General features: G+C 33.6%; 4 protein-coding genes and 1 long non-coding RNA gene across 6 annotated transcripts; 3 read left to right on the top strand and 2 right to left on the bottom strand.

Moving 5' to 3' along the window:
• The first annotated feature begins 3,405 nt into the window (after nt 1-3,405).
• LOC131663427 (large ribosomal subunit protein eL42) lies at nt 3,406-4,843 on the top strand. Its single transcript, XM_058933829.1, has 4 exons — nt 3,406-3,547; nt 3,922-4,095; nt 4,508-4,624; nt 4,708-4,843. The coding sequence occupies exons 1-4, from the start codon at nt 3,545-3,547 to the stop codon at nt 4,726-4,728; spliced, it is 315 nt and encodes a 104-aa protein (XP_058789812.1). The 5' UTR covers nt 3,406-3,544; the 3' UTR covers nt 4,729-4,843.
• LOC131663425 (WASH complex subunit 3) lies at nt 4,731-5,791 on the bottom strand. Its single transcript, XM_058933827.1, has 4 exons — nt 5,617-5,791; nt 5,363-5,527; nt 5,017-5,297; nt 4,731-4,926 (listed from the first exon to the last, which is right to left on the bottom strand). The coding sequence occupies exons 1-4, from the start codon at nt 5,665-5,667 to the stop codon at nt 4,863-4,865; spliced, it is 561 nt and encodes a 186-aa protein (XP_058789810.1). The 5' UTR covers nt 5,668-5,791; the 3' UTR covers nt 4,731-4,862.
• A 73-nt stretch (nt 5,792-5,864) lies between these two features.
• LOC131663426 (large ribosomal subunit protein eL42-like) lies at nt 5,865-11,656 on the top strand. Its single transcript, XM_058933828.1, has 5 exons — nt 5,865-6,032; nt 10,206-10,308; nt 10,690-10,863; nt 11,367-11,483; nt 11,568-11,656. Exons 1-5 carry the CDS (start codon nt 6,007-6,009, stop codon nt 11,586-11,588), a joined length of 441 nt encoding a protein of 146 aa, XP_058789811.1. The 5' UTR covers nt 5,865-6,006; the 3' UTR covers nt 11,589-11,656.
• Nucleotides 11,657-11,743: 87 nt separating this feature from the next.
• On the bottom strand, nt 11,744-14,844 carry LOC131663423 (protein LTV1 homolog). The gene is made up of 7 exons (XM_058933826.1): nt 14,707-14,844; nt 14,060-14,624; nt 13,824-13,966; nt 13,252-13,374; nt 12,962-13,159; nt 12,305-12,535; nt 11,744-12,228 (listed from the first exon to the last, which is right to left on the bottom strand). The coding sequence occupies exons 1-7, from the start codon at nt 14,707-14,709 to the stop codon at nt 12,115-12,117; spliced, it is 1,377 nt and encodes a 458-aa protein (XP_058789809.1). The 5' UTR covers nt 14,710-14,844; the 3' UTR covers nt 11,744-12,114.
• A 104-nt stretch (nt 14,845-14,948) lies between these two features.
• Nucleotides 14,949-17,872, top strand: LOC131663428 (uncharacterized). 2 transcript variants are annotated; one of them, XR_009301852.1, is made up of 8 exons: nt 14,949-15,072; nt 15,158-15,622; nt 15,889-16,093; nt 16,191-16,366; nt 16,438-16,657; nt 16,748-17,194; nt 17,279-17,329; nt 17,421-17,872. It is a non-coding gene; the product is annotated as an uncharacterized LOC131663428 (long non-coding RNA). The 2 variants fall into 2 exon arrangements; XR_009301853.1 differs by lacking the exon at nt 14,949-15,072 and having other exon boundaries at nt 15,285-15,622; nt 16,748-16,894; nt 16,972-17,194.
• Nucleotides 17,873-23,991: the final 6,119 nt, after the last annotated feature.

The raw sequence follows: 23,991 nt of genomic DNA, 5'->3' as shown, positions 1-23,991 counted from the left end.
AAGTTCGCGCCTATAAATAGTTTCGTTAAAAATAAAATGCAGTATCGCGAGAACAAAGACGCAAAAGTTCAGCGAGAACCGTGTAAACAAGCTCCACACGACATTTGGAAAATTACCCCACTCAATAGGAGAGTAAGTTGAGTAACAATTGAAATGATTATTTAGCACAAAGGTACGTAAGCATTATATGCGATTCCGGCGTACAGCTAGTATTAAGGGGGAGAGAGCGGAGGGTACGCGATGGGGGCAAACAGAAAAATCCATGAAAAAGGATCCGGCAACGTTGCTGCCAGTGGTCTCATCCTCTCTAGCGCGCATACCTTCTATGTGTACTGTGTTGCTGTTGCTTGCTGCGCGTTTCAAACGCCGCTCTCTCTTTCTCGCTCTAGCTAGTAGATGCTTTGTTCAAAAATGAAGATGGCGCGGCTTTGAAAGCCGATAAAGCGTCGCAATGCGTATTCCGCTGGCATTTTACTCGGCTCATTGCATCCCTCGTCAATATTATCGTGCCATCTTTGCAATTCTCGCGATACCGCATCATCATGTCGCTTTGAAACTCGATCATCATAATTTGCAATGAGAAAAATACGCGCCACCAAAAGAGCCGACCCCGCCGCCGCGGCATAGTACATGCGCGGTCGCGTGCGGAGAGAGAGAAAGAGAGAGAGAAGCCAAGCAACGAGTCGAGCATGTCATTGTAGACCTTGTGCGTTGAGAAAAAAAAGCGCAATATATTCGACAACGGAGTTTTTATTGGGAGTTGTCAATCTATTTAGACTAAAAACAATCGCTGCAAAATATAATGCACTGAAACAGCGCAGAGTAAGCTAAAGAAGCTAAGCTTGCGTGCTAGTCGCGCGTCTCCCTTCTTACTTCCTCAACAGCACCTCATGTAGCTATCTCTAACGAGCGCAGTCGGCGTCTTTTCGATAATCGGCTTGTCTGTCTCGCTCTCTCCCCGTCGACGCAAAGCGTGCGTGTTGCTTTCCGACTTGTTGAGTGGTTGCGCACGCGACGCCGGAAAAATAGATCTCCTCCTCCTCACACCCATTCTTTTCGTAGACATCACTTCCTCCCGGTGCCACTCTCTCACTCTTTCTCTCTCTCTCTCTCTCTCTCTCTCTCTCTGTGAACACGTTGCAGCTCTTTCCCGCGCGAAACGCGACGCAGCACAGTGCCGAAAAATGGAAAAAGCCCGGGCGGGGAGAGGGAGAGCTGAGGATAAGGCAAGTGCATGTAAAGTGCGGGCCGTAGCTGTGCCATTGGTTGATCAACGCTGAAATTTCAATCCTCGCCTCTGTGATCATACAGCGGCGCACATTGTTGCACTGAGGATGAAAGAAAAATGTGTAATTTGTGTATGCACGAGCAAGGCTCACGATAGGGTAAAAAAATCTAGATAAACGAGGGAGAGATTTTCATCTCGCAGAAAAAAAACAAGTGTCGGAAATAGGCTGCTTTCGGGCCGTTGACATTGGTTATGCAGATTTTTCCTTGACGCGCGCGGCTACACTACTGCACACGCGTTATATATGATGATATTATGTTGTGGGTACACGCACAACGATATCGGCTACACGAGTTATCTGGCCATTCATTCATTTAGTTAATAATGATCTATAGGAATATGTAGCCGATAATTTTCTTATTGATTTTTCTAGTTGAAACTTCCTTGTCGAATTCTTGAAAGAGTTTTATATGTTACTTGGCACGGTACAAATCAATGGACGTAAAGTATATAATTCACATTTACCTTGCGATGGCTTAATTGAGGTAATTTTCGTTTAAATTATGAAGCATTATATTGTTGTCATCGTTAAAATATGGTTATTAAATAATCTTATTGCAATATTTACAAACAGTAAAAGTAAAATAAATTAAATGTAATATTCACATTTTTTATTTATTTTTTTTTCAATCGATGATTGTTATATCATTAAAAGGTTTCATTACTTATTGCAACAAATGAAATGACTATGTCGAAGTGAGCGTTGAAAGTTCAGCGAAAATTCGGACGCGGAAAATTTCGAACCATATGGCAGGCAGACGGTGGATTGCCGAGTTTTCATGAAGGTCAACGGGGGTAGGTAATCTTCCTTTTATTGCAGGAACATCTAGCGAAATTTAATTTTCTTATTGTCCCAGAGACAAACTCTAAGCCAAAACTTTTCGAGTAGAAAGGTGAGAATAAATCTAGATAAAAGCGGAAAACATTTACTTGAAATATAGCCAATATATATTTTCTTTGAGAAAGCAACGATATTCAAGGCAAAACAATGTTTTATCTTCAAAGGCGCGGCTAATGCTATTCCTTGCTAGAGGAAATTCAATAAAGTGATTTAGCTTCACTTTCAGCAAGCAAATAATTTTGAAAAATAAAAATTGAAAATTTTAATGATTTCAAATACAAATTACAAATGAATTTGTATAAAATAAGAAACGTGGACATTTTCTTTCTGTTATTGGATCTCGTCCTTCACTGCAGTGACCGGAATAAAAAAGCGCGGAATGTAAGAAACAGTTAAAAATGTAGTCTTGAAATTCTTATATACGAATACATAGGAATCATTTCATCTTGTGTCTTATAAAATTTCATGCAATGACAAGTATAAAGTTAAAACGAGAGAGACATCAGCACATTCGCATAATTGAGAGTATTCGTGCATCAAGACTCGACAAGCGGCAGCGTGAATCACTTATTTTGCTGGAAATACTAGGCACTCTCGAAATTGTATTCGAGCGACACCGACGTAGCTCCTCAGATTCTCTGTCTCGCTTGCACAGCACTTTTACGTAAGTCCATCTGTCTCTTTCTCTCACTCTCTCTGTCCTGCATTCTCTCTCTTCATCTCCCACGCTCACCATCTCTCTCCCACGACCGCGCTCGCCTTGCTTTATTGCACTTATAAATACGATCCGGGCTTTCGTAGACTGCACCTTGAAATCGAAAAGAAAAAAAATAGGTGTCGGATAAAATGATATATTCCGTTCGACAATGACTTGCAGCGGAAAAATATTTTTACAGTGCAAATGGTATGATATCGATTGAATTGCAAAGTTGATTTTAGTTGTCACTGTGTAAAAATCTATTCTCCTGGCTCTCTCTCTCTCTTTCTCTCTCTCTCTCTCTCTCTCTCTCTCCCTCTCTCTCTCTCTCTCTTTCTTTCTCTCTCATCAAATCAATCATGCTTACGTTACGCGCATTACCATTCACTCGATTACTGAGAGTAGCGTATAAGTGCACATGCACTTTGCTGCTTGCTTATTCTAAATTATTTACGCGAATTTTCCAGGAATAATTTCACATGAACCCATTTTTTAGCGCGATAGATGATTGCGAAAAGACAGAACCATCGAACTGAAAGAGGAGCAGTGAAACGCAAACGATGACAAATTCAAAAAAAGTTTTTTTTCCTAAAAAGCTAAAAACTATACCGCGACAGTAGCGCATCCGTCTGAGCTAGATGTCGCAACGATCAACTTCCCTTTTCGCGACCGACTGTGTACTGGCATACCTCGCCTCCTTTCTTTCCGTACATTCAAGATGGTAGGTGAATGTATCTATAAAAATAATTTTTTCATCCATTACAATCAACATCATCTCGTTATTATTTAGTGCAAGATTAATAATTATTGTTTTAATACACTATTTGACTATTTTTGTAGTCATCGTTTTGTATTTTTTGTCAACTTTGTATGTTGATGACACGGGGATATCTAACCTAAAAGTCGCTTAATAGGTGATAAATAATGGTTTTTGCATAGAGCATATATTATTGTTGATTTTGAAACGTGAATATTCAAATTATTTCATTATGGTGTTTCACTATTTTACGTTTTCTGATACATTTTTTCAAAAAGTTTAATTGTCAGCAAAATTTTATAAAAGTTAATGACGATTAATAATCTATTGTATTACAGGTGAATGTACCTAAGCAGAGGCGCACTTTTTGCAAAAAGTGCAAAGTACATAAGCCACATAAGGTGGCACAGTATAAAAAGAGCAAAGAAAGGCATGCGTCTCAGGGTAGGCGACGTTATGACCGCAAACAACAAGGTTTCGGTGGCCAAACCAAGCCTATCTTTAGAAAGAAGGTAAGAAATTTATAAATACAGTTCACATTAAAAACAATTAATATAAGATAATCTAGAAAACTATTGAAAAAACCAAGTAAATCATTTTTCTGAGTATCAACATAAAATTGATTTGTAGTAGATTAATATATAATTAATATATAATTAATATAATTAACAATTATAACTTAATTTTAATCAGTAGAAACAGTTTTTTAAAATATAACTGTTTAGAAATTGATTCATTTAATATGCTTTCTTTACGTTTTATATCAGTGTTACAGTTTAGTTCTTAATGTTTGAATATTAAACATATAGCTAATATTATATGGAATGATTTCCATATTTCCATTATTTAGTCTTGAAAATCTTGGTAGATATGAATTCAGTCGAGTATAATTGATGAAATATATTTGGATGTTTTGTATAATAGGCTAAGACCACCAAGAAAATTGTATTGAGAATGGAGTGCACTGAGTGTAAATACAGGAAACAGATTCCCCTCAAACGTTGCAAGCATTTTGAACTTGGTGGTGACAAGAAGAGGAAGGTATGTAGAGTTTTTTCTAAGAAGATTGTTTTATTCAACTGCATTTACTAAAACTCATACTGTTTTTTTGTTTATTTTTTCAGGGTCAGATGATCCAGTTCTAAAAAGATAACTTTAAGGAACCATATTTAATAATAATAAATAAAAAATCTTTACTGGTTTGTAAATTTGTTCTTTTTATTTCAAATATATGTACAAAATTAAAATGCATATACAAAACTTTTTATTTATTTTTTTTTCAACTATCTACATTTATATCTGAATTCTTATCTTTTGGTTTTGGAACTAGTAAATGAGGATTGCTAGAAATAAAAACCAAATAAACATATTTTTTTAAATGAACTCTGAAATTATAAATATAGTATTTGTAAAATAATAAATAAAAATCTCACTCTAAAATAGATGGGTCCAATTTTTCTTGTTCCATTTTTAATTTAACAGCTGGTTTTGGTACACCAACACTAACCATCTTAAAGTATTTTGCATATTGTGGATCCAAACTTATTGGCTGCATATTAGATTCTTCAACTTTAGGCTCAATAGGAACTTCATCTTTAGTTTCAATATTTTCATATAAAGTTACTTCTGAGTGTTTAGTTATTTGTTCTTCACTTTTTTTCTCTTTAACTATGTTGCTGATCAGTTCATTATCAGCAATTGGAATCGTTGATAACTAAACATAAAGCAATGAGATTTTCAATTGGCCGTATATAAATTATTTTTTATAAAAATAAATACCCTTGCTTCTAAGAGTTCTAATGATGCTTCAACCCTTTGTATTTTGTCTTCAAAGTCAAAAAGTTTCTCTTCACAAGACAGTGAAAATTTATTCAAAAATGTTATTGTGTGAGCTATAAAGTGGTTTATAAAAGCTATTGTTCGTTTTTGATTTACAGAAGGAATCTGAAATGCAATGAGTTTGTAAATTGTAGTTGATATTTCATTTTGTATGTATAAGGTTAGTCATGCAACAGAATAAAAAGTTGTCAAACCTTTGTATAGTCAACAGTGGGTTCTATTATTGGAATATTCAAATCACTCATGATAAACGATTTTGGTTTTCCAATATTTTCTTGGTAAATGTAAATTGTGACAAGCAGCACGTCATTGCAGACCGCCGTTACAGTGGTTCATATTAACACCGTTGCAACGCAATGGACGAATGGTACTGAAACTAGTGAATATGTGGCGCCTTTATATAAAATATGTATGGATGCTTAAAGCCGTTATGTGAAAAGTAGCGTCTGCTACCAAATAATGTTTTTTTTCATATAACATCAAATAGAGGAGAAGGAGTACCTATTATTGCAATCGACCCATGCAGTCGGATATTTATCTTGTATATTTAGTACTCAGTAACATTTTTATTTGTTATCAAAGTCATGCAGTATCTGCACAACGAATTTAGGTATGTATGTACAATGTCTCATTATACTTTAACCTTCAAATTGTCTCACAAGCTCATGTTTAGCTTTCAAGGCTCAAATGTAACGTGAAAAGGGAGACACAATTCTTTTTAACTTTAGTCTTCCATCATTTCATATTTTATTTGTGTTTCACTGTTAGTATATAGACATATAAATTTAAGTAACAACAAATGTATATATTACAGCTGAAATTCTGTCTGCTGTATTTCTATAATGGAATCTGATTTTTATACAGATATTAAATGTTTATCAACGATTGAAAACTTAAATCATTTTCCTTTCGCAAAGTACATTTTCTTTAACTACTTAATACATCATGATATCCATTTCAATCCCAATGATAATAAAATATTTTAAAGAAACATTTAAGCAACTGGAGTATAAAGTTTATTTTAACGAAAATAATGTTGGTGAAGAATAAGTACTTTAATTATTAATAATTTCACTAATCTAAACAACAACAAAATCTACATGTTTAGTAAAAGATTTTGTCATTTTAATTAAATTATGAACTTTACTATGTTTTCAGACAATTGCTTATTGCAATAAATCAAGATCTAATTGAAGCGATATGCATCTTAAATAATATTGCTTCTTTTACTTTTTTTTGTTATGATTGTGGATGATGTAAATGTCAGAGAGTCTGTTATATTACAGTGTTAAAAAGTCAATTATAAAGCAATCCATATTAGCTAAATCAGATCCTGTTGTGAGAGGTTCAATGAATGGCATAAAAGCTCTGTTTGATTTAATTAGAAAAGTTAAATAATCAACATTAAAATCAGAAAGATTGTTACCCGCATTTGACACAAAATTTTCGATGGTCAATCTTATTGTCACCTCAATAGACAAGTATTTGCACTGCATTTTTACTGAAATTTTAACATTACATTATTATGTAATTTTCAACTTTGATGTCACATTTTTTTCCTACTGCAAAATAGTAACAATAAATAACATTTAATATCATTATTATTTGTCAGAACTAAACTCTAGCAATTTTATTTTCTGAAATAGATATTGGTCAAAAGGATTTTTTTTGAAGGCAATAATTTATTAGGCTTACAAATAAATTTAAATAAATTTAGACACAACAAATAGGGTTTGAAATTTTCAGCCAAAACGTGAATCTATATAGTAGCCATAAAATGCAATAGGCTTGTTTTCTAATAATTTCTAGTAATGTTGATTTGGAAACCTATAGGGATATTGCAAATGTAGTTTTGATTACTGATGTAGAGGACCAATATCATGATTGCTCTTCAATCTCGATAAACTGAAATTGAATAAAATCAGAAGCTTCAAGGTGTAACGAAACATCCTACGAATACTCTAACTAAATCCAATGATAAAGAATACAAGAGTACAAGCACTACTGGTATTTTTGACAAGATTGGAATAAGTTAATAGCCAGCAATTTATCTCAATTAATTTGTATTAAAACAATTACTGTACATTAAATTGAAAATTGAAATTATTTTGAAAGCTACTAGTTTTATTTTTTTAATGATTAAATTATAAGAATTTCCAATCTTATTGATAATGATAACTTGCAATTACTCCAATTAATCAAATGTGTAATGTCAAAATATTAGCACAGTTTAATTGATTCACTAGGCTAGTATCAATCTTTTGTATTTTTTGAAAATTTCTCATTTACAAGAGTATAAGAGATTATTGAAACTGTTTTCAACAATATTGATTTTTCAAATAGTCATCATCATCATTATACTATTTAAATACAATGGACCATTTTTCCCTTATTTTTATTAAATAAGTTTTTATTATAAAACTAACCCGTATAGAGAAATTAGATGACAGCTTATTATATCAAATTAAGACTTTTGAAAAAAATATCAAAACTTTAGATATTATAGTTAATATATTAATTTAGAACTTATTATATAGTAAAATAGAGATACACACAATATTTTTGCTATGGATGTCTTGTACAATTGTACAAGATTAGTCTTGATAGACATTATTGAAGGATATAAAAACAGTTTAAACCTGTAATTTTCATGACAACATATTTATGATAGATTTCTGAAAATTATACATTTTTTATTTCTTTTCGCAAATGTTCTAATATATTACAAAGAAAGTGAGTAGGTTGGACTAAATCAAATTGTATCCAACTGAAGTACAAAAAACGTTTATTTATCTCTATACAAAAAATGGTTGAATTTATATTACATTTTCAAGTCTCAGATCAAGATGTTTTAGTCGTATCTTAATTTGACTAAAATAGTTAGAAGACTCATTTCGTTTCTGTATTGCTTTCTGAAGTGGTAACCTCAACAGGGCGTCCAGAACATTCAGCGTCTTTTGTGCCCTCTTGGTCATCCAACAAATCTTGAACCCACTTCTCAATACCTCCCTTACCCCAGCCTGCAAAGTGTAATGGACAGTAAAAATAAAAAATACCATTCAAAATATCTCTAATTGAACCCTCCAAAAATGCTCATTATTTTAATTGAACCCCTTCAGTTGTCCCAAAAAAAATTAAAAACTATGATAATTTTTTCGTTTTTTGCAACTGCGATATCTTTAGTAATACTTAATATTTTTGCAAAAGAAACAAGGCAAAAAATTGAACCTTTGCTCGTTTTAATTGCACCCCTCTCACTTTTTCAAAATTATTAATATATATGTCAAAAACAACAATCTAACTTTATTGTATGTTCTTTTCAAATAGATTATTGGGTTATTGGGTTATTTGGAAAGAACATACAATAAAGTTAGATTGTTGTTTTTGACATATATATTAATAATTTTGAAAAAGTGGGAGGGGTGCAATTAAAACAGGCAAAGGTTCAATTTTTTGCCTTGTTTCTTTTGCAAAAATATTAAGTATTACTAAAGATATCGCAGTTGCAAAAAACGAAAAAATCATCATAGTTTTTAATTTTTTTTGGGACAACTGAAGGGGTTCAATTAAAATATTGAGCATTTTTGGAGGGTTCAATTAGAGATGTTTCGAATGGTATTTTTTTTTTCACTGTCCATTACACTTTGCAGGCTAGGGTAACCGCAGTCTTCTCAATCATTATAATCGAAGGTGCACAATCACCAAAACGGTTATCAAGCCTCATTTTCATCTCCAGAATCGTTTTGCCTTCGAAAAAGAAATTTCTAACCAATAGAAGAAATTCTGTTTGGACATTTTTTTACAACCACTCGATTTCTTTGATTGAAACGAATGTAAAACGCAAAGTAATTGTCCGATCTGGCTGAAACTTGGTGTGTGCTCTTCCAAGATATGCCACTAACTGAAAATAACCTTGATACGCACTAGTAGCGCCATCTCTCTGACTTTGCACGGACTTTTCAAACGACCCTCGTAAAATGCAATTGACAATAGAAATTTTCTTATAACCTGACAATCATATCTCAACAATTTATGAGTAGATGAATTCAATCTACTTTGTGGATATAAATGATAGTTTTCGATACTCCGTGCGCAAAGTACGTCTTTCCCGTACGCTCGGTAGAAAACGTGCGCTGAAAATTACGATACAAGTGCGGGAATAGTATATTACGATACTAGTGCGGGAAAGTAGATTCTTGTCTCGTGTGGCTTTTATGCCCGAGCGAAGCGAGGGTGGAAGGGTACACGAGACGAGAAACTCTTTCCCGAACATGTGCCGTACCGTATTTTTTGATACGACGTGTGGAAAGTGCAATTTTCAACGCACGTTTTCTGCCGAGCGTGCGTAAAAGACGCACTTTGCGCACGGAGTATCGAAAAGAGATTCTTGTCCAGCGTGACATTCCACCCTCATTTCGTTCAACTATAAGATATCTCCAGTTATATTGATCACACACTAAGGTCTACAACGTCTTGTTTTCAAGAAGTTATACAATATCATGTAGAATATATTGGTTGGTTATCCGAAGAAAAAATGAATGTAGACATAGGAAGATCGACAAGCGATGAATTAACTCCAAAAATGTAATTACACTTGTCAGTGAATTATTTAGGTAAACTTGATACTGAAAATTCCAAAAAAAAATTACTTAATATCATTCTTCGGATACAAAGCTGCACGGACCGGAAATGAACCATCTGTAGTTATCGAAATGTAACTATTTTTCAAAAATTTTACCACCATATCACCGGTGCTAGCTGCATCTGTATGTGTTTCAACTAGATGTCGCCACAATCATCGTTTCATCATTGCTTTCGCTCTGCCTGCTGCCACCCATGTTCGATCTTTTTCAGTCTTTTTCTTCTATATAAATACGTTAAAGATGGTATGTGAACGAACTTGTAAAAATAATTTTTTAGTCCAATGCCATCAACATCGTTACTATGATATCCAACACAAAATTAACAATTAACGATTTAAAACATTTTTTGGCTAATTTTCGTTTGGAACGTTTTGCATTTTTTGTCAACTTTACATGTTGATGACATTGGAGATATCTAATCTAAGAGTTCTTTAATAAGTGATAAACAACAATAGTTTTTAAATAGCGTAACTGTTATCGTCGATTTCAAAATGTGAATATTCATATCATTTCATTGTGATATCTCACTGTTTTACGTTTCTTTGTATTTTTTTTCAAGAAGTATAGATGTTGTAATAGAATTTTTTAAAAGTTAATGACTGAATAATCTTCTTTGTATTACAGGTAAATGTCCCTAAACAGAGACGTACTTTTTGCAAAAAATGCAAAGTACATAAGCCACACAAGGTGGCACAGTACAAAAAGAGCAAGGAAAGGCATGCCTCTCAGGGTAGGCGGCGGTACGACCGCAAACAACAAGGTTTCGGTGGCCAAACCAAGCCTATCTTCAGAAAGAAGGTAAGAAATTTTTTAAATACAATTTGCAATAAGGATAACACTCATACGATAGCCATTTAAAAATTTATCTTGGATAACTGTTCATAATGTGTGAATGCTTACATAAATGTAATTAATAAAGTGGTGTTTTTATATATTTTTTTATTTTTATTTTTGAAAACATTTTTTAAAACATTATATATACCATACTTTTGAGCATTAGTATGAAACACACATGTGGAATTTCAAAACATATGTAATTTGCCTTAATTAATTGAAAAAATGGTAATACAAACGTAAAAATATACTAAATTTGAAGTATTCTAATCTAATTGAATTAATTGTTAATTTAGATTACTTTAGTTACTTTAATTACTTTTAAAGTTCATTTGATGATTTAGCTCTTAATGTTTGGCTGCTAGTGTATGCAATAATTTTTTTACCCATTCTTAATATTTTTGGTAGATATTAATTTAATTGAATATAATTAATGAAATATATTTGATTGATGCTATGTATTATAGGCTAAGACCACTAAGAAAATTGTATTAAGGATGGAGTGCACTGAATGCAAGTACAGGAAACAGATTCCTCTTAAGCGTTGTAAACATTTCGAACTTGGTGGTGATAAAAAGAGGAAGGTATATAGAATTTCTTTATAAAATAGAATTTATCTTATTCAATAACATTCATTAAAATTATACCTAACTTTCTTTTTTTGTCAGGGCCAGATGATCCAGTTCTAAAAAGTTGATTTATATGTAACTTTGTGGAACTATATTTAATAATAAAAAATAAATCTTTATCTTTATTAGTTTCTAAGCTTGTTATTTTTGTATGAAACATGTACAAATTAAAAATACATATATAATATTTTTTATATTTTAGTTTTTATATTTTAATATTCAACTATCTAGATTTGTCTGAATTGTTGGAAAAATTGTAGCTTAGATGATCAAGTTCACCTAAATCACGCGCTGTTGTAAAAAAAAAAGCTTTACAATTTTACATTGAAATTGCATTTGTATGATGTAAAATTTTACATAAATGTAAACAGCTAAGCTTTTGTTCGCTTTTTTGATTCGACGTGGTACTATAATGTTTTTTACATGTTAAATTACAGATATCAAACCAATTTAAGGGTAGTATTTCGTAAGCAAAATAGTATTGTATATTAAGAAATATAAAATGGTTAATTTTTTAAAGTATTTTTGTATAATATATATTTATAATATTTAAAAATAACATTGTATGAAATATGTTTTCACGTGTTTACAGAATACGATTACCTTGGATGTTCTGATTTTTGTTTAGCAATATCTTTTTCTGCTTCTTTTCTTCTTCTTTGAAGGCCAAAAGATTTATCTTGCGCTCCTTTCTTCTTTCCTATTTTAAAACATTAATATTAATAACGTCAAAATATATTTTAAAGTATTCGAAATATAATGACTGCAAAGATTACTTTTCGTTCATCCTTGACGAGTTGTTTTCTTTGCCTTCTTTCTTCAGGACTCTCATTTTTCGGCCTACTATACACTGACTTGTTCAAAGTACACGTTCGTTGAGAGTTCATTGATTTTTGAATAGTAGATCGCAGCTCTGGTGGTAAGTTTACGGCTCTTATATTTCTCAAGCACTGCTCAGAATTTGTTGGAATACCAGTTTTCGTATTTATTTTAATTGTTTGATGATCCTGTGAATAATATTGCTCATATTAATAAATTATTTGTTTATTTAAAGTAAACTGAATAATTGTTCATGTTCAATGATTACATTGAACAAACATAATGATTAGTTGTGCCTTTTGTACACCTCAAACAACAGTATACTAAAAGGGTTTTAATGAATTGAAACTGTCATTGTTTTTTGAGAACCATAAATTACTTTTATAACAAATGTTACATGACAAGTAAAAACTATTTGTTTTTTAATTGTTCATATGCTAGTTCATATTTAATTTAATTAGTTTACATACAACATAAATGCAATACATTATCAGTTACTTAACTTAATGCAATATTAGAAATTGCAAAAAATATGTAGTCATTTTGAATCATACACTACATCCATTATATTAACAAAACAGAATTTTTCAAACATTTATTAACCACCTACATACCTTTCGTTCTGAAATGGTTTGAGGAAGATTATTTTTGTTATTATAAAGTCCTAGAATACTTTCACAATCCCATTTATTTTTGTCGCAATGTATAGTAACTGCATTTATGGGTTCATTATCACTATCAACATCTGAACTGTTCTGTAGCTCTGTTTGCAAATTCATTTTATCCTTCATCAATTCTGCTACATTTACAACCTTAAAGAAATATTAATTAAAGTTTGAAATAAATTTGCTTCAGAAAAAAATATTAAAAATATAGATTGTATTAAAATAATTTAATTTAATACCTCATTTTCTTCATTGTATTGATTACTAATTTGTAGTAATCTTTCAGAATCTATTTCTATATTACCTTCTATTTCTTCACAGTCTAAAGATCCTACTATATGTTCATCATAATCTGCATAGAGCTACAAATTAAATACATTACAGTAAATCATTAGCATAACATAAGTTAAATATAAAAAACAAAAAGCACACTATGTGTTAATAAATTTCAAGTTCTTTAAGATATAAGCTTACGGATTGTTATTGTTATTATTACTTAAAGAACTATGTTCATACGGAACTCTGCAAAGATACACTAGGTATCTATATGTATTAGCTTTGGTTCCTTATAGTCATTAGCATGTAGATTTACCTCATGTACCACTTCTGGAATTGTGAGAGAGAAATTTTTACATGCATCATAACTGAACCTACAGTTCAAGGTGGAATTTGAACCAATTTAATTACTCTAATTTATTGTTGTTAAAGTCTCAAATTAAAGATCTCTTATATACTTGTATGTGTGAAAAGTAATGTTCACATTTTAGGTAAAGGTATATTAATTAATTAAGAAATATCAATAAAAACTCACTTTTTCAAATTTATCATCTAGTATGGTCAACTGATCATTTCTTTTCATAACACTGCTCGAAATAGAATATTCTGTAAATCTTGATTTTGTTTCTTCGTTTGCAAATGGACAATCTAGTGACTCAAATTGAACATTATCACCATCTGTATGAGAAATATATTTGAATTAATATAACACCTTGTTGAAACATACCATGATCTAAAATTCAATATTTAATGGTATTGTTTCATACTTACAATAAGTTTCTCCATCAAAATCTTCATCAAAATTATCATCGAATTCTTCATTATATTCTTCATCACATTCATCGAATGGTAATTGTTGATTTGCCAATTCCATAAAGTTATCTTCAAGCTGATTATTAGGATCATCAAAATCAAAATCATCATCCAAAGCAGCCACAACATCTGAATCTAAGTTTAAGTTTAGACCAGTACTTGCTATAGCTTTATTTAAAAGACCTACTTTTTCTTCAACATTGGATTGAAAAACAGAAGAAGGTAAAGTGATTTTTGTATCTGTTAGTTCTGATGTTATATCTGAGGAATGAGCTTCTTCTTCATTATCCAAACGACGAACGTCTGTTAGATTTTTCAAATACTCATAATCATGATCGAAGCAAACTCTATACTTATGTATTGCTTCTTTTTGTATTTCTGTACTTGATGTCTGCTTCTTATTCTGTTTAGTAAGTGGTACAAGCACTCGCTGTGGTGCTGATTCATCAGCCACAAGTGGATCATGCTGTGATCTGTGAACCAGACTAAAAGTGACTGCATTTTTCTTATTAAATTTTTTTGACTATAAGAAATAGTAAAATATTAATAGTACAGAAAAAATGAATATAAACATTTTTTATACTTGTATGTTTATATCAAATTACCATTTTGTTTACTTATAACAAATCAACAAGATTATAAAATAGTAAACTGTTGTACTAGTATTTCAATATTGAAACACATAAAAAGGTTATAAATACAAAATTATTTTGCAGATTTGTTTCAAAACACGTATTGAACATTGAACCATGCCATCGCCATGTGCACTGAGCTGATTCTGTTCTGTTCTGTTCTGTTGGTATTTGTTGGCTTTGGTGTCACTCACAGTAGCGAGCATGGAGACGGTAGCGAGTCTGTGTCCCATACGGCCATCAACTGACTTGATTGCACTGAGCTGAGTCTGAACTCCAGTTATTATTCCGTAGCGTGTCAGAGCTGTCAGGGGGCCTATTCTGAAAAAAAATTTTGTGGTAAATCAGCAGTTTGTCACTTCAGTTTACCACAGAATTAATCACTTTAGATGTGATATTGTGCTAAAATTTTTTTTCAGAATAGGCCCCCAGAGCAATCAAATAAAGATTAAAGAGGGTAACCGTGTGACGGTCAATATTTGCTATCGGCTGCGAGTGATGTCTGCGCTGCGACAAAATACCCTAGAATCCAGATTTTTGTCCTGACTGATATATCTGACATCTCATTTACATTATGAAAAATTAGGATTTCCATTTTACGCATAGAACGGAATCCTATTTATCGACAGTACTATTATATATATTATCAAATCTGTGATTATAATTATTATACTATATAGATAATATGATCGCATAGTGATTTGTGATGGACATAGACCCTGGCAATATCATAGCTTTTAATTTTTACTATAAAACCAATTACCGCCAAAATAGTATGGATTTATTACCTCTTATAAAAGCAGTCGATGAAACAGTATTTTTCTTACATCATAATCTAAAACTTTCAAAAAAAGAAAGTTTTGCAGTATCTGAAGGAACTAGAATTACGGTGAATCTTTTTGAATTGTTGTAGTTACTTATTATTCTAATAATAAGTAATATTATTTTTTAAATGTTAGACATTTCTTTGCTGCAAGCAAATCATTATTGATTATTTTAGACTATATCATAACCTCTATGTTCAAGTAGTAATCTAATGTTTTATTTGGAAATATTTAAAATTTTTTAAAAACATAATAATAATAATTATAATAATAATAACAATAATTAATACAAATAACTATAACTATTTCTTTTATTTACGACTATTTTTAGGTTGACACATGGAAAATAACAGTAAAATGATACTTCAAAACAAAGATTTGAATTCATGTTATTTCATAGTAGTACAAATTATATTAATAATGGAACAAAACAATTATATTTTTATAAGTTATCAGAAAAATTTTGATTTCTTTTTAAAATACTTAATTATGAAAGATATCACGAACCAGCAAAAGTATATATCAGAATATTGCAGGTAAATAATTATTTTTTATTGAAATCCATGTTTATTTATAATCAGTATAATGTTATATTAACAATTATTTTTTTATTAATTTTTTATATTTTTATAGCTTTAGCTGATTTTATCTTTTAAATGCCAGAATTACAGAATCCTATAATAGATGATTCAATAGATGGATACAATGTTTCAAGTTTATATTCAAATTTAAGCAGTGCTTTGCAGTGCATAAATGTGAAATCTTTTACTATTTCATTTTTTATAATTATTGTGATATTACTATACATAGTAAGTAAACATGAAATCAATTAATTGATAAATTAATTTTTAATAAAAATATGTATATAATTTACTTGTAGATTTTATAAAACAAGATGAATTGATCTTACACGAAGAATTCATCTTACATGAAGGATTTATGAATCATATACGCATAAAATGCAAGTGTTAGAAGAAAAGTTACTTGGAGGCAGAGAGATGACAATACTGTAATATCAATGACTGTGTCAGCAATCAAAATTAGATCTTAATTTTTGAACAATTTCGTTATATTCCTGTTGCTCATAAACACATGAACAAGTAAAAGTTTTACTGAAATGATGAATTAAATTTGCTGAAATTTGTTCAGTTTTTATAGCTAAATTTGTACAATTGGAAATATTTTTTCAGAACTAATTAGTGCAATATTTTTACTGAATTGGAATAATGTTACTGAAACAGTTTTCCAAATTCTTATGTATCCATGTCAGAATGATTCTAATAAAGGTAATGGCTTTATATTTAGCTTTGATATGCGTTATATAACAAGAGTATTGAGTATGTATACTATGATTATACAAATTTATTCATTTTTATGTTCATCACAAGTTATTTAAGGAAAACTTACTTTTTAGATAGTTATATATATTGAATCATGTATATGTACAGATTATTTAAAATTCTGAATTTTTTACTAAACTGATTGATTAAAACAAGTTTAAGCAATATAGCTCCAAATATCTTTACAAGCATTTGTATCTTTAAGAAGTGACATCACATTATGGGGATTGACACAAATCAAATAATTTCTAGATCATTTTAGAACTAGCTATCATAGTGTCATTAGCTTTCTGAAAGGTATAAAACTGGAGCTTTTATTAATTTTGATCGTATTTTTTACTAATACATATTAATTTTACAATGGCATTATATATTTTATAGGTAAAATTGTACAACAACGAGATAATAAATTACTTCAATACCGCAGAAAATGTATGTAGGCTTTGCTATAAGTAATTAGCGTTTAAATTGTGAAATTTGATATCAATTTATTTCTCTTGATTTATTTTTTTGATTATTTCAGGGTCGAATATGCAAATCTTATAGATCATATGCTGAATTGTTTAACGATAATTGATTAGTTATATCTGTAGTTGAACAAGAAACCAACTTTAAATTCTAATTTATATTTAATGCCATATTATTGTTTTTATGTCATGTATTCCATGCCTTTTATGTTCATTATACGTTTTAAATGGGCATGCTTATAACAAATGACGTTATGAAAACCGAATTGGATATTTTTAAAACATAAGAATATATAAACAATTGTATTTTTTAGTATATATACTTAAAATTTTGTAATACTTTGACTTTATTGGGTAAGTTAAGCATAGTAAGTTAATAACTAAGTAATTTTTATATTAAGTTTGAACGGAAAATTATGAAAAATGTGTCATCATTTACAACATTTTATTGTTATAATATTGCTTTTAAATTATTTGTAGATTTTTTCATTTTTGTATAAATTTTTCGAAGGGTAAAATCTAAAATCAATAAACAACTATATTTGATATTTTACGAGTATTTTTTAGATTTGTATGTTATATTTCTCGAAATTTCTTTACATCAATCTATAAATCATAAATTGTAAAAGAAATGATTGGAAAATCGATAAAATATTCTTATGTTTGCATTTAATTCTGGTTATGTAATCCTACATTTATATGTTTGCAGTAATTCTTTACATCTAATAACTAAATACTTATGCAATTGAAGATATTTCAAAATAAAACTTACAATAAACTAACATAACTAAAGTTTGAAATATACTTGATATGAAATTATGAAAATAATGATAAAAAGTTCAATCTTCATAAATTCTTAATATAATTTAAACATTAAATTTTTTTATTATTCTACTTAAAAAAAATAGATCTATAAATTATCTAAAACGAATAACACTTCAAAAAAAGTTGACCAATCAATGCAGTCTAAATTTATTTTTTACGTAAGTTTTTGTTTTCTGTGTAAAAATAATGATCATAATATTTCTGTGATGTTCATCCCTAACATTGAACAATAAAAATGATTATTTCATGAATTTTTTTATGAAATAATCGAAAATAATTATACTTATTTATTCTGTTTGGTAAATAAATGTTGGAACCAAGCAATTTATCAAAATAAATATAGTCTATATGACTAAAAAAGTATGTAGTTTTATTTGATTTGCTTATCATCAGTTTACTGAAGCTCTTTCAATAATATATACGTTATCTACATTATTTTATAATACTTAAAAAATATTAAATATTTAACTAAACAGCTTTTTATACTTTAATATCACAAATTGCCAATTATTTAAAAGAGAAGAAATTCGGCGCGGTGATAACTATGTTAGAAAAAAAGAAGTGCGAGTTTGAACAGGGCATGTGTGTTGCACAGTAAAGAGGAGTGGCAATAGTTGAAGGCAAAAAGGTACATAGATGCTTCGAGAGAGCAGCTCGCACGTCAGGCAAGTTGTTTTTTACAATCAATGTATCCTTAAGAATACCGTATATAAGAAATTTATATTTTGAATGAATGTCATTGTATTTTGAGGGAGTGGCAGGTGTCGCCAGTCAACTTTATCTTTGTTCGAGGTTATGTCGAGCTCTCAGCCTACGGAATATTTCAACCGGCTTTTTCTACGCCGAGACTCGAGCCTTTTTTGCACATTCCTTAATGATGATGCTTGAACTTTGAGCAGGTCAGTCGATTAATTTTTTATTTTTAGCTGTAGTGTTAATGTGAATATTTTCGATCATGGTAGTTTCTTTTTTGGGCGATTGCTAAAAAACGTGCTACAAATGGAACTTTCTAATTTTGGTATTACTCATGGTTATTTTAATTAAATTTGATTTCGGAGTCACGAAAGACGTACATTTACTTTGTTCGTTAACTACATTTTATCTCTGGAAGCCAGTCAGTTCCAGTAGAACGTTCGAGAAAATGAATAAAAATTAAATTTTATTTAAAATTTTTCATTCCTAAATAAATACATATATGTATTGGTATTTACAGTAATTCAGAAATACATTATTTTTATGATTGTACGTTTACTCAGTGGCTTAAACAGGGAAAACCAATACAAATTAATTGTCATTATATAACACGTCTGACAACGCTTGCATCTCTGAGCTAAAAATAAAAAAACTGCCAAATCCTTACGCGATTTGATATGAATCACACAACAAATTTTTTGGCAATGAATTGTTCAACTCGTTCGTATCATGTAAATGTAATTCTTAATGGTTAAATGATACATGATTCTTATCAATAGCAGTGTTGTCAGATTAAAAATGAATTTGACTCATGGACTACTGTTATTCGAAGTGATTCATTGTAACTTGAATCGTCTCTATTCAAATTGGATTCTTTGTACAATATTTTATCCATGAAAGTGAACTTCGTTCAAGAGCAATAATTGAAACATTGACACTGCAAAGCCAAATAAAATGAAAGCAGGTGTGACGCCAAAAAAAAAAAGAAAAAAGCTAATGGCACGAATCTCTCCGTATTGTTTGTCTGAAAAAACAATTGGCGTGATATAAGCCAAAGCCTCATCAAGCTAAATACAAGCATTCCACGATTTCCGCGGGCGAAATCCTTCGCAGTGAGATGTAGCTGTTCGCGATGACTAACAGGATTAGTCGTATAAATAATCAGAGTAACCCTTTGGCAGTGTGCGCGAAGGGAATGCACTTTCGCACTGTTTTCTTTGCTTTGTCAAAAAAGTCTTCGCGCACACAGACACAGGACATTGGCAGCGATCCGGAGGCTTGAGTCACTGCAGTGTGAGTGAGTCAGGCCAGAAATCGGTTTCTAACAAAGGAATGCTGTTGCAGTGGAGTCTGGCACGTGTGTAGGCTGTTGCCATCGTCGTTGTCGATTCATCAGCGGTTTTGCTCTCCTTGCCGCGCACTTTTTTTAAAGCATATATATACCCAAGTAATGGTTTCGCTCGCTATACTTTTCAACAATTGGATTGTCTATCTTCTTTTTTCCGTCAGATCGGAGCGTCGGTAACTGATTTTGCTCTCTCTCTCTCTTTCTCTGTTTGTCTCTGTCTGTCTGTTTCTCTCTCTCTTTCTCTCCCTTTCTCTCTCTCTCTCTCGATGTCACACGCTGCGTGTAATATTCAGCTAAAAAATCTGAGCAGAACTTTGGCTTTGAATCTTTTTTGTTCGACTTTAATGGTATATTTAGTTCTTATTTAAGTTTAGACATTAATAAAACTCTTGAAACGAAAGCATCTCCCTTCATGACCAAAATGATATTTTTGTTACAAAAGAAGACCATTTACAACTTTATTAAGTGGACTTTTATCAGTGAATGCCAGTTCGATAGTTAACGGTTTCATTATCATCATTGATAAATTGAAATAACTTTGAAAGAAGCTTGTAGAGAAGATCAAAAGTATCCGTTGCATCTTAAAGCCTTACAAAATCGTAAAACCACGATTACAGTCTCTCAGAAAGAGCGACAGGGGGGGGGGGGGGAGCTTACACGCGCGACAACAAATCGAGACGATGAAGTGTGCGGCCAACGCGTAAGTAAGTATGTACCTGCTCTTCCTCTGCGTCGTACACTACACATTTAAAGAGCCATCCGTCCATACGTACGTACGTATGACACGCTCGACTCCTTTTACCATACAGCCACGTTCTTTCTCCTCCTCGGCAAATTGGCACATACACGTATACACGCTCAACGAGCTTAAGGACACGTCGTTGCTTCTCTCTCTCACTCTTTTGCCTGTGCGTGAGTTGCATGCTTCTCTCTCCTGGTAACGTATCGAGATAGAGAGAGAGAGAGAGAGAGAGAGAGAGAGAGAGAGAGAGAGAGAGAGAGAGTGAGAGAGAGAGAGGGGAGAACTTGTCGGTACCATTCACGGCTTTCCACCGGGTCCCACCTCCATGCTTCGAGAGCTGGCGGTATGTCGTGCATCGTAAAACTGGCTTCCCTGTATATGCAGAAAGACCTCCATTGTACATATGAGCTGCATGGACGATATGGCGCTTCGACCACTTCTTTTACCATGTACCAGTGCTCTTCCACGAGCTCCATTTTTAAATGGAGATAATTATTTTCTTCATCGGGAACGTCGATCGCAAACAGTCTTACGGATAAATCAGCGTTTTTCGAGTCGTTTGTCTCTTCGCCTAACGCGTGCATCTTCGCCGTTGTGGAGTGCTATGCGCGAAATGAGTCGATTATGAATTGTTTCATGCTCGAGGACTTTATTCATTTTTAATTTATTGCACGATTCCCGGGCGGATGTGCACGAGGTACGAGTTATATGTTTTTCGCGGTGAAAGATTTTTATGTTGGCAGCGACGACGAAAATCCGTCGGATACGTTATTTTTTTCGTGAAAAAGTTATGCCCTGCAGCCATGTTTGGCAAATTGATGAATCATCTCATTGTTCGACATGAGCGTGTGAAGATTTCTGGACAAGTCGGGGGCTACGCAGTAATAACGGATATATGGACCTTCAACTCCGTGCGCATAGGTTTAAAAAGATCGATATTGATATTCGGCGAAACTCAATCTAATACGCAATCGCTGGTTGCTTCCGAATTGATCCTCAGTTTTTCTTAGAAATCACGAAAGAATAAAGTGAAACGCAGCGAAGAACGTCTATTCTGTTATTGTCGCAGATTAACTGTAAGAGTTTATCTGTTTATTCGCGATACGCATCCGCGGTAATGGAATGTTTTTAGCGATCGAACCGATCGCGCTCCGGAGGGGAATTCCACACGTTTTTGCACCTTCTAGATGATTGATGCGCGTTGAAACCATTGCTTTGTCACAGCAACGATACGGCTTGTACAACGGATGAGCAACTCGTGCGTCTCGTAAAAGTGACTCTGCATTTTCTCGATGTGCTCTCGTCGCGTTCGCCAACGCATCTGCGTCGAACCGTGTGCTTTAGAATTGCGCTGTCTCGCGTATCGACGCACGCGATCAAAATTATATCGGAAAAAATTACTCCGCTCATTTTACGTTCGGTTAGCTCGCTTTTCCAAGCCATTTGGCCGAACGAAAATTCGCGCGCGAATGCATGTGAAATGGTTGTAACCCAGTTTCCTGGTAAATATCTGTCTCGCGTGCTTACAAAATTGGCCCACTGAACGGCAATGCTTTGATCTCTTCAGCTGAAATAAGCCACTTGTGAAAGCGGGCGAGCTGCAGCTCCAGCGAGCGTTTTTTTCCTCCCCACGCCCAGCCAACTTGATTCAACTTTAGTCGCGGATTGTCCCGATACTTCTATCTCGGTTCAGTTTCATTCCATCTGACTAGATTTCCCAAAAAAAAAACCCAACAGCATTCCGGAAATGACGTTCGGTACACGCGAAGCGTCGCTGGAGCGGCGATGCAGACCACATAAAGCTCGTGTCGCCACATCAGCGGGCGCAAGCGAATCAATCTGGCGCGGTGCAGGCGAGTCGAGACAAAAAAAAGAGAGGCAGGCGCGAAAAGAAAAAAATGAGTAAAAGGCTCTCGCGCGGGTCCGTCGGTTGTAAATCGATGCGACGGCTGGAGAGCGGATGGCGGTGGCAGCGCGCGCGCCCCCGCGGGCAGCCAATCGTAATCAACCGATCGAGAGCTTTGGCAGGCGCACTCTCTGTCTCGTTATATGGATCCGCGTATAGCCGAGGCCGCGTAGGCTACAGAGCGGTTGCCTGGCAACCGGCAGACGCCGCAACCGCAGCCGATCCGCTCTGCCAGAGAGACACGTATACCGGAGAGGGTGAAGGACCCGCGGAAAGGTGAAGAGACAGGTGTGTCTAAACAGATGCGGGAGAGGCGTTGTATGCACGAGTACGCGAGCTGGGGCTCTCTCACTCCCTCTCGTTAGCTCGAGAGTGCTCGCACGCTCGTGTGTGCGATGCCGGCCGACGGTTATTTTCTGAACTGATTTGCCGACGCGTCTGGGAACGCATGGGCGGCCGAGACAAGATTGCAAGCTCGGTTCGCTAGCATTGGCGTTTCATCGGACGACGTCCGTTGGGCACACCGAGAGCACAGAGTTTTCACGGACAGCCGATAGCAATCGATACAATCCCCTCCCCTAAAGAAAAGGAAAGACGCGAGCCGAGCGGCTTCGAGGCGATCAATTTTTCACAAGATTGCTCGTTTCTGGTGCAGCGCCGTCCAGAGACAGTCGCACCGACGTAAGATAAAAAAAAACATAGCAAAGCGCCAGGCGCTCTGCAGGGAGGCTGCGAGCAAAACAGATGTTCGATGCAGGTTCGCGCGGCTGGGAGGGGAGATCGATGCTGTCGCGGGTCAAAGAACCACGGAGCGCGCTGGCTCGGTCCGCGGCAGCGGCGGCGGCAGCAGCAGCAGCAGTAGCAGCAGCAGCAGCAGCAGCAGCAGCAGCAGCAGCAGCAGCAGCAGCAGCAGCAGCAGCAGCAGCAGCAGCAGCAGTACCAGCAGCAGCCGAAAAGGGCTGCGACTTTCGCGCGCGGGCGGGTGGGGAGCGGGAGCTTGCAGGTATATGCGGCGACGACGACGCCGAGGTCAGTTATCCGGCGCGGCGCGGCGCGCCGCCACGCCCGACGCCGCTAGCAGCCACTCGCTGCATGCTGTGCCGCATTGCAGCC

Source organism: Phymastichus coffea, unplaced genomic scaffold (genome assembly GCF_024137745.1).
Source record: "Phymastichus coffea isolate CEN01 unplaced genomic scaffold, Cenicafe_Pcof_1.1 PCOF00036, whole genome shotgun sequence".
Taxonomy (NCBI): Eukaryota; Metazoa; Arthropoda; class Insecta; order Hymenoptera; family Eulophidae; genus Phymastichus; species Phymastichus coffea.
The sequence above is the reverse complement of the archived record's forward strand: the minus strand, read 5'-3'. Positions and strand labels throughout refer to the sequence as shown.

Bases quoted from the DNA above. Each gene is read 5' to 3' on its own strand.
- LOC131663427 (XM_058933829.1), top strand. The intron at 4,096-4,507 runs GTAAGAAATTTA...TTTGTATAATAG, and splicing joins AGCCTATCTTTAGAAAGAAG to GCTAAGACCACCAAGAAAAT. The intron at 4,625-4,707 runs GTATGTAGAGTT...TTATTTTTTCAG, and splicing joins GTGGTGACAAGAAGAGGAAG to GGTCAGATGATCCAGTTCTA.
- LOC131663425 (XM_058933827.1), bottom strand. From the start codon at position 5,667: ATGAGTGATTTGAATATTCCAATAATAGAACCCACTGTTGACTATACA. The intron at 5,298-5,362 runs GTATTTATTTTT...CTTTATGTTTAG, and splicing joins TAGAACTCTTAGAAGCAAGG to TTATCAACGATTCCAATTGC. The intron at 4,927-5,016 runs GTGAGATTTTTA...TTTTATTTCTAG, and splicing joins TTGGACCCATCTATTTTAGA to CAATCCTCATTTACTAGTTC.
- LOC131663426 (XM_058933828.1), top strand. From the start codon at position 6,007: ATGCAGTATCTGCACAACGAATTTAG. The intron at 6,033-10,205 runs GTATGTATGTAC...TGTTTCAACTAG, and splicing joins TATCTGCACAACGAATTTAG to ATGTCGCCACAATCATCGTT. The intron at 10,309-10,689 runs GTATGTGAACGA...TTTGTATTACAG, and splicing joins ATATAAATACGTTAAAGATG to GTAAATGTCCCTAAACAGAG.
- LOC131663423 (XM_058933826.1), bottom strand. The intron at 13,967-14,059 runs GTAAGTATGAAA...TTTCTCATACAG, and splicing joins TTTTGATGGAGAAACTTATT to ATGGTGATAATGTTCAATTT. The intron at 13,160-13,251 runs GTATTAAATTAA...TATTTCTTTAAG, and splicing joins AATACAATGAAGAAAATGAG to GTTGTAAATGTAGCAGAATT.